This window comes from Clytia hemisphaerica, unplaced genomic scaffold, assembly GCF_902728285.1.
Source record: "Clytia hemisphaerica strain Z4C2 unplaced genomic scaffold, Clytia hemisphaerica genome assembly, whole genome shotgun sequence".
NCBI lineage: Eukaryota > Metazoa > Cnidaria > Hydrozoa > Leptothecata > Clytiidae > Clytia > Clytia hemisphaerica.
In genome coordinates this window covers 401,070-411,036 of record NW_027103334.1, presented here as the reverse complement: position 1 = coordinate 411,036, position 9,967 = coordinate 401,070, and the positions used below count along the sequence as shown (strand labels likewise).

At 32.7% G+C, this 9,967-nt stretch overlaps 1 protein-coding gene across 1 annotated transcript; it reads left to right on the top strand.

The window, feature by feature from the left end:
- Nucleotides 1-2,868: 2,868 nt before the first annotated feature.
- Nucleotides 2,869-7,721, top strand: LOC136816738 (ras-related protein Rab-2; the record flags this gene model as incomplete). The annotated part of the gene is given in 7 exon segments (XM_067073060.1): nt 2,869-2,940; nt 3,533-3,600; nt 4,440-4,522; nt 5,042-5,134; nt 5,424-5,460; nt 5,752-5,895; nt 6,189-7,721. Coding segments are annotated over 7 exon segments (593 nt in total), but the record flags the coding sequence as incomplete, so codon positions are not given.
- Nucleotides 7,722-9,967: the final 2,246 nt, after the last annotated feature.

The window sequence follows — 9,967 nt, the reverse complement described above, 5'->3', positions numbered from 1 at the left end:
AACAAATGTCAATTAATGGTCAGAAGCCCATGATTTTTACTTGAAGTATGCTTTCATTTGTTGAGAAAAAGCATCACACAAAATGAATATCTAACACTAATGATCGCAACTTTGAGAGTTTTTGTGTAAATAAAGAAGTTACTAATTCTATGTAAATTACAATTTCTTTTGGAAATTTCACAACGCATCTGACAAATTTTTCGAAGGCACCAAAAGTAATTGGGTCGGGCATGATGTCCGACTAGAATCGATTTGGGTCGGACATTTCAGCAATTGGGTCGGACAATGTCCGATGTCCGACCGTTATTTCGAGCCCTGGGGTAATGTCAAGATTATTTGAGATTAATTGCTTTACCAAACAAAAAGATATTGAAAAGTCTTGACAGACCATTTTGTCATTTTTGTGTCATTTTGGTCAGCTGAACAGATTGATGCATTTCCATTGTTTTGCCTTTTGGAACACACGTGTTTAGAGCTTTTGAAAGAGTTTTTATGGTAAGTGGATTATGTTTGTTTGCCTGGGTTTCCAAAGTTCAGAAAGTCTGTCAAGAAACTGTTTATAACATTCTGTGTCAGACTAAACTACCTGCACCAAGCTTTATAATTTTAGAACTTTGTGAGGTGAGGTATTTTTTGTTTTTCTAAAATTATGAGCTTGGATTCCCAGGCTACGAGGAGCAGTACTAGTGCCTAGTTCCTGATTGATGTACCAGTGTGTGACTGATTGCTTAAAAGAGAAAATCAGTGCTCTACTTCAGTGCAACTGGAACTTAGATATTTGAGAATTACAATTTTACCAGCTTTTTAGCGATTTTTGCCTCACTAACCCAAATTTTGTAACCTCTTTACCTAAAGCAGATCAAAATTAGAGTCTTTCAATGTTCTGAAAAAAATGCATTGCAGAAAACAGGATCGATTCTCAACTACAAAATACATCTTTTGGTCTTCAATGGGTTTTTTCTGATGTTCTTCTTTCGAAGAATATGGATCACTTTTGTTTTTCCCTTGAGCGTGCGAGAAAATAGGATTAGCTGGGTGAATAAAGATGAGGTGGCAATCTTTTGCAGAGGGTGCTACTTAGTTTCCGCTTATTTTGCGCTCACAATAGAATAATCCAAATACGGGGTGTTTCTTTTCTGTGAGATGCGTATTATATTGAATATTATTAACTTATTCATTTAAGTATTTTTTAGCGCAACTTTTAATATGTGTAATAGTTATCACACAGTGCAGAGTACAATATGGGATACACTTTTCCAGTTCAGAATTTTTGTAATATTTAATATAGAAAACTCTGAACAAGAAATATAATATCCAATATTGTATGAGTGAAAGTGTGATAACTGGTTTATTGTCAACTTGAAAAATATCAACAAACAATCTCTCTCCATTTGTCTCTATGTTTTGTTTTGTTTTCACTTACTTTATTTTGATGAAATCAAGATAAAAACATTCAAAAATTATTTGAATGCTCATGAAAAGATCAAAACACTCTTATTTGACATTTTTTTTGTGATTTGAGAGGTAAACAAAAACATTTCTGGGAATAAATTTGGGTAAAAAATACAACAAGAAAGTTTAAAATACAATCTCTCACTTACCAGACCCCTCTTTTGAACGCGGTTTTGCATTTGTACGGTACAATATGAAATACAGCATTTATGTACAAAGGCTAAATAAAAAGCAAATGATGGCAGTTCTGTTTTTTTTCTCTAACCCCTGGGAAAAGTTTTTTTGCCGACTTAGCTATTTTACAAATCTCGGAGAAGAATTCCTATAAGAATGCTGATACATAACCCGATTGGTTAATTTTGGAACAGCTTTAAGAAAGTCATAATGGCAGACAATTTGGTGAGGAAATGTGTGGAATTTGTTGATGTTGATGGCTTAGTGAATCTGTAAAGAGAAAAGAAAGCAGAGCTTTTTTTAACCAAGGAATATCAAAGTTCATATGAACTGATCAGGATGATAAAAAAACTCATAAGGCGAGGCCACAATCACAAATAACTTGTGTCTACAGGAGAAGTGATGTTACGTGAAAGAATTCCTTGAAAAAGCATGATTATGACAGTATAGTTGTCTTGGTTTGGCTTGGATTGAAGTTTTTGTCTATGCTAAAGCTCAAAATATTTTCTTCCTTGCAAACTTTCTAAACGCAATAATGGTAATAGTCCCTTGTGCATCTTGTCACACAGTGATATCCTACTATTTAAATAGATTTGAGTTACTGTAAAACCTTGAAAATGGCCAATAAATGATCCAAAAAACATTGGAAACCTTGAAAATGTATGGTGAAAAAATTTGGTAGATACCCTAAGGGGTTGGACAACTGGAATTTTCAGACAAAAAAAATCAGAAATCCAGTCAAATTTCAAGATTTGCTACAGAAATTCTGCTCCATTTTTTAGTTGAATTGTTAAAGATGATTCCATAAGACAGCCTGGGCGTGGAGAATCCTCTTAATCGGATTGCTTATATTTTTCATGTTAATGATAAAAGATATTAATAATTAAATACTACTGGCAGGCAAAATTCCAAGTACTTCTGCCACTGGCCGTTTTTCAGATTAGAAATTGAGTTTCCAGCAATTTGGTAACCACTTAGAGCAAGTAATCAATACCAATGAGAGGCCTTAAAATCTTGAGTCCAATTTTGGAGAAGAAATATGCCAGAAATCGCAGTTTTTAAAGATTTTCATTGGATTTTTTCCTTTTCGTTTCGAGACTGTTATGCAATATTTCATCTCATTGGGAATTTCGCCGGCAGTTTCTGCAGTTTCAGCAGTTTCGACAGTTTCAGTGAACTTCCAACTAATTCTCTTTCACCCAGTTATTTAAAATGATGAATTTATTTCTATTATTCATTCAGGTGTTGGGAAATCATGTTTACTCCTTCAATTTACTGACAAACGTTTCCAACCAGTTCACGATTTAACGATCGGTAGGTATTTATTATTAAGATTACTGACAAAATATATTTTTGAAATAACATAATAAAATTTTCAAAGTTTCCACAAAGTTTCTTCACACTCGGAATATACTAGGTTTGGAGATTGGATTTTAAGGGCTACCTACACTACACAATATATTTTCAGGTAATATATTGATAGTATATTGCTGAATGCCGGCAATATATTGAAAAGGTGTCCACAATATATTGTCAGCTCAATTTGAAATATTCCGACAATACAGGAGGATTGTTTACAGAAATAAAATTCCTTTTTTTAATAGATCACCTGTTGTTTCATCCGAACATTACGGTTCGAAAAACATATTTTCGAATAGTGCTCACCAATATATTGTGTAGTCTTTTAAGTAGCCCTTTAGGATTTTGTTTCAAACTTAAATATTGATCACCGGTCATTTTCAATTCTAATAGTCTTTTCAATTCTATTAGTCTTTTCAGTAAGTTTATGCCTCAATGACACCTTTTAAAATCAAAGTTACCACACTCCACAGTCTCAATTATGGTGGGTACCTTTAATGTCACTTTTTTTGTAAAATCTATACAAGTTGTATAAAATTCTTTACAGGTGTTGAATTTGGTGCCCGAATGATCACAATAGACGGAAAACAAATCAAACTTCAAATTTGGGACACAGTAAGTGAAGTTTTTAATTTACAAACCAAAACTTCTGTTTAGCTTCTATTATATAGGAAATTGATCAGGATCAGGATCTTGGATTACAAATGCAGCTGCTTTCATCCACTCTACAATTCAAATACATTTGGGAACAGTGGCGGGTTTCACTCCAGCGACCAGGTCTAATTTGAGGTTTACGATGTCAATGCGGGTTCGATAAATTTCACTTTGAAAATTATCTTAAATGTATAAGGCGGTCATCGAAAAAATGCTCTGTTCGCGTCGCAACGCGTGTTAAAAATGCATGCGGGCGGACGGGCGGTCAAAAACATTCCCAGGTTTTTTTAATCACGCCAGTAACTCAGGGGCGGGTGGTAGCACGAGCAAAACAATTTTTCGATGGTCGTCAGAGCAATTGAGAAAAAGCTATACTTTAAAAGAATAAATTGCTTTTCCCAGATTTTTTTCCCCATCTCCGCACCGGAAAATCAGCGGAAAATTTGATGCGGGTGGGTGACGCGAATAGAACAATTTTTCGATGACCGCCTAACATTGCTTTTATCCACACCTCTTTGTGCAAACATAGACTTATAAAGCCCAAAGGGCTAGATGTCGTACTTTTGCTGAAAAGTATGCTGTGGTTGGATTGGAAATCCTACCTAGGTCACGTGACATTACAGCAGAATTTCATGCTTGCCCAATCAGAAGCTTCGTGGGTTTTCGAAAACAATAGCAACAATATTTTTTCCGATATTCAATTTTTTTGCCTGCGATGGCTTAAAGCACGCCATCTAGCCCTTCGGGCTTTATAAATATATGGGTGCAACTCTTGCCAACCATTTCATTGTTTCTTCCAGGCAGGACAAGAATCATTCAGGAGTATCACCAGATCATATTACAGAGGAGCAGCCGGTGCACTACTAGTATACGACATCACCAGGTTTGTTCACCACACAATAATTCTGGGTGTCCCAATAAAAATTTACATGTCTCCAAATGCTAATATTTTGACGTAATTTTGTTAAAACACATCTTTTTATATGTCAGTTTTTTGTGGTTTTTTTTGCATATTTGCTTATAGAACAAATTATATTTCAAACTGATGTCTAAGATTTTAACACAATATGTAAAATGCCCTGAATTTCCTTTGTGTAAAATTTTGTGTTGATTAGAAGTCAAAACGTCAGTTTATACCTGTTTGAAATCATGTAAAGATTTTTTGGGAGACTGGTAGAAGGGTTGCTAGCTTTTATTTTAAAACTGTTCTACATTGTTAGGAGCCTTAAAGTATCGCTGTTATGTCTTAAGTGGTTACTAAGCACTCATATAGCCAATGAATGAAATATGTATAGGAATCCTAAAACACTGTCAACAAGAAGTTTTCATACTTTCACAAATTGTTACAAATATGTTCTTTAATAAATAGATAGTTAAGTAATGAAATATTTTCTCTTCACAGGAGGGACACATTCAACCACTTGACGACTTGGTTAGAAGACGCTCGACAACATTCCAGTTCCAATATGGTCATCATGCTTATCGGAAACAAAAGGTTTGTCAGCAATAACTGTTATTGGTTTTCTTTACAATGTTTTGGTCTTATGAAATATGACTAGACAAATACAGAGATTGTCAATATCATCTATATAGTGGTGATGAAAAAATGTCTCACAGATTCACGTCAATGACCTATAATAAGTCAGAAGAAATTCTATAGAAGTTCGTTAGAATTCGCCATACGATCCTGAAAACCAAACCCCTCTACATGGCGTTGTAGTTTATTGTTCTTAAACTTCTTGTAAATGTGTAAATTGTTTCTTAAATTCTTCTTTCTATTTTAGTGATTTAGAAGCCCGAAGAGAAGTTAAAAAAGAAGAGGTATGTCTCGTTGGTCATATTTTCACCTCGTAAATCTTACTTAACTATTTGGGTGAGCTTTTTAAACCCGTGTGTTTTTTAGCACTCCAGTTTTCCTTGTTTAGGCTTCCTTTAATTTCATCTCAACTGACTGGCAAAGGCACTGACAGTATTCTTTTTCTCAGCATTTTCGTTTTTGATTTTTTGCAAGTTAACAAGAAGTTGAATCTATAGACTTCTACAGTTGATCTGTTTTAAATTTTACTTTACTGCTGATCAAATTTTATTGTGGATGTTTTATTACTTAATTAGGGTGAAGCATTCGCTCGTGAACACGGTCTGATCTTCATGGAAACAAGCGCAAAGACAGCGGCCAATGTTGAAGAAGCATTCATCGGAACTGCAAAAGAAATCTATCAAAAAATACAAGAAGGAATACTTGACTTAAATAACGAAGTGAGTAGGGTAACATACAGTTAATCAGATTTGTGTATTAGTGGACATGAAAACACCTGTAATGTTTTACCTGTAGTATTTTTTGTGGCGTATTCTTTAATTCCTGAACGAATGATGATGAAGAAAACTAATTCGTTTTTGCTGTAATGCTGATTTTGAATCTAGATTCTCGTTCCTGTACTTGATTCCTACTGTATTCAAGTCAGGTGTCAATTATATATCAGTCTTTAAAGTGAAAAGTCTTCATTATTGAAAATATTCAAGACTTATTGAAATTTCTTTATTTTTTTTAGTCGAATGGAATCAAGATCGGACCACAACATTCAGCGGCTAGTCCTTCACCGATGGGTGGCGGAGCCGGCGGCCAACAAGGTGGTGGTTGTTGTTGATCTTCCTTCTCTCTCACTTCATTCTTTTCGTGCAGAATTAATATACTTTATATTTCTATCTTATATCAGTCGTGCTGGGGATTACTACAAGGTTTGTTGCTTACTTCACAAGGATTAACTTTGTTTAATACCAGCGATGGTTTGCTGGAGTGTGATCCAAAGAGAATATCGTAATAACATTATGAAAATTAAGTTTTAATGTTAACCACCTAGTTTTTATTACATATGCAAGACATTTTGAGCGAAAAATGAAATTAATTACTTGCAAAATCTTTCAAGTTAAACTTGGGTATTTTGAACCCCTGTGATATCAAAAAAAGTATCCCAAGGAATCCTTAGTGACTGCAACTGCAGAATTTACATCTCTCAAGTTTTGTTTTCGTAATTATCTTAAGGGAACTTACTTTGGCGGGAACTAATTTTGGCGAATTTTGTCTAAATTCATTCGCCAAATCCGCCAAAATTAGTTCCTGCCAAAATAAGTTCCCTTAAGGTATATCTTATTTATTCCAAAAGTAAAACCGAAGAAGAAAACAAACGAATTTTTGCATTATAAACGAGCATTTTAAACGTTAGGTCAGACATATTCTATGAGGCCAGTTCATAAAATGTTAGTAGTAAATCCTGTTATATATTTTACTATGTATACATCACTAAAAATTTATTTTCTCTTTCCAATTATATATCAACTCAGTAATTTATTATTTTGTTTTCTGTGAGAGGTTTTTGAATGCACTTGTTGACGATATTTTTCAGTGAAGTGGTTATAATACAAGCAGTGCAAATAACGTAATTTTTTTTCCATTTTGGGACTTTTTTTCAAACTTCGTCCAGCTATAGAAGACATAAAAAAACTTTTATAAGATTTGCATAACGTGCCCTTTGCTTTGAATAATATTTTGATATCGTCACTTTTCTGGGACGTTTCACTTGTTCTTATTATTTGCTCACATAGCAAGCACGGGGTGATAGTAAAGTATTACTTTTTAGATTTTTTTCTACTATAGGGTTTCTGAATGAAAAAGTTTATTCGTTCCATAGTTACTAGTTACAATGGGCCCTCTCTTATACAAAAAAAATCGATCCTTTTATGGAAAATCCTTCGAATAAAACTTTTCATTCGAAGTAGTTACAGTGGGATGGCTCTCTTTGATTCGAATTTCTATCATTCATTCTACAATTCCAAGACTTATATAATATGGTGTAATTCGAATCAGAATCGAGAGCTAAACTATATTGTGAACAAAATGTATTTTTTATTTATGGGTCAATCAATACCTTTTTCGTTTAGAAATTTTAAAATTAAAAAAAATCTATAAAACGTAGAACATTTTTTTAGATATGAATTTCAACCTTTTTTTTGTTTATTTGTTTTTTTTGTTTGTGTATCGATGTACTATGTCTTATTTGAATTGAAATATACAATCTAAACCAAAATTTATCTTTTTTTATCTTATATTGTAGAACCACAAGGCCTCCGTCCTATATTTTCTATTTTGGAAATTTTTTTAAAAACGGGCATAACAAAAGAACTTTGGAGGGCTCTTACTTTTGATACAAAAAAGATATAAAAAAAATCTTTAAAATACTTGAAATTAACTGTTAAGTATGGCTCAAAACAATCGCCGTTGAAAAGCTTTTCAAAGGGTGGAATATTATTCGAAAATAAAAAATTCAAAAGCATTTGGCAAATGAAGATAAAAAATGAAAAGAAAAAGAACAAGACGACTTGAAGTCGAAAATTTCGCCTAGAATTTGAACTACATGGGAAAAACAAGAAGTAGATGTTTAAGCTAATCTGAAATCTACTTTACATCGAGCCTTGATGAAACAATTTTACAACAAGAACAACGAGGCTTAAAATCGCCAAAAAAATGAGACCAATTTAACAAAGAACAATTGTTGTTTAATTTTTAAAAACTCTCATAAAGTATATGCTTATAAAAAATAGATTGCTCTTATTACACGCCATCCACAAAACTTTAAACCTTCATAACTTTTGATAGGAAGATTTTGAAGGCATGTTTTATACCTCGATTTTCATCAGCATTTCATGCTCTTTCCGCTGATACCATCAGATTTTAAATATTTTCAAAAAAATAAATTTTTGCTAAGCCACCTGATGACGTCATCTGACAGGTGGCCAGGTGGCAAAATTTGGTGTTACTGTTTAAAATTAAGTTATGCTTTAATCACCATCTGAAGTATTTTTGTGCTAACAGACCTCACTATATAAAGTAAATTCTTATGAGAAAAATAAATATGCTCATATTGTGCGCCGTCCCTTGTTTACCTTATAAGAACTAATTACCGGAAGGTATATCACCGTCTATCAAGAGTTATTGATTTGATTCTTATAAAGTATATGCTTATAAGAAAAATAAATATGCTCATATTGTACACCAGCCCTTTTTTACTTTGTAAGAACTAATTACCAGAAGGTATATCACCACTAATCACCGAAAGGTATATCACCGTCTATCAAGAGTTATTGATTTGATTCTTATAAAGTAAATGCTTATAAGAAAAATAAATATGCTCATATTGTGCGCCGTCCCTTGTTTACTTTGTAAGAACTAATTACCGAAAGGTATATCACCACTAATCACCGTCTATCAAGAGTTATTGATTTGATTCTTATAAAGTAAATGCTTATAAGAAAAATGAATATGCTCATATTGTGCGCCGTCCCTTTGTTACTTTGTAAGAACTAATTACCGAAAGGTATATCATCCGTATATCAAGAGTTTATTGATTTGATTCTTATAAAATAAGCTTATAAGAAAAATAAATATGCTCATATTGTGCGCCATCCCTTTGTTTACTTTGTAAGAACTAATTACCGAAAGGTATATCACCGTCTATCAAGAGTTATTGATTTGATTCTTATAAAGTAAATGCTTATAAGAAAAATAAATATGCTCATATTGTGCGCCGTCCCTTGTTTACTTTGTAAGAACTAATTACCGAAAGGTATATCACCGTATATCAAGAGTTATTGATTTGATTCTTATAAAATATATGCTTATAAGAAAAATGAATATGCTCATATTGTGCCCCATCCCTTGTTTACTTTGTAAGAACTAATTACCGGAGTGTATATCACCGTTTATCAAGAGTTATTGATTTGATTCTTATAAAGTAAATGCTTATAAGAAAAATAAATATGCTCATATTGTGCGCCGTCCTTTGTTTACTTTGTAAGAACTAATTACCGAAAGGTATATCATCGTCTATCAAGAGTTATTGGTTTGATTCTTATAAAATATATGCTTATAAGAAAAATAAATATGCTCATATTGTGCGCCGTCCTTTGTTTACTTTGTAAGAACTCATTACCGAAAGGTATATCATCGTATATCAAGAGTTATTGATTTGATTCTTATAAAGTAAATGCTTATAAGAAAAATAAATATGCTTATATTGTACACCAACCCTTTTTTACTTTGTAAGAACTAATTACCGAAAGGTATGTCACCGTATATCAAGAGTTATTGATTTGATTCTTATAAAGTATATGCTTATAAGAAAAATAAATATGCTCATATTGTACACCAACCCTTTTTTACTTTGTAAGAACTCATTACCGGAAGGTATATCACCGTCTATCAAGAGTTATTGATTTGATTCTTATAAAATATATGCTTACAAGAAAAATAAATATGCTCTTTTTTGGCACCATC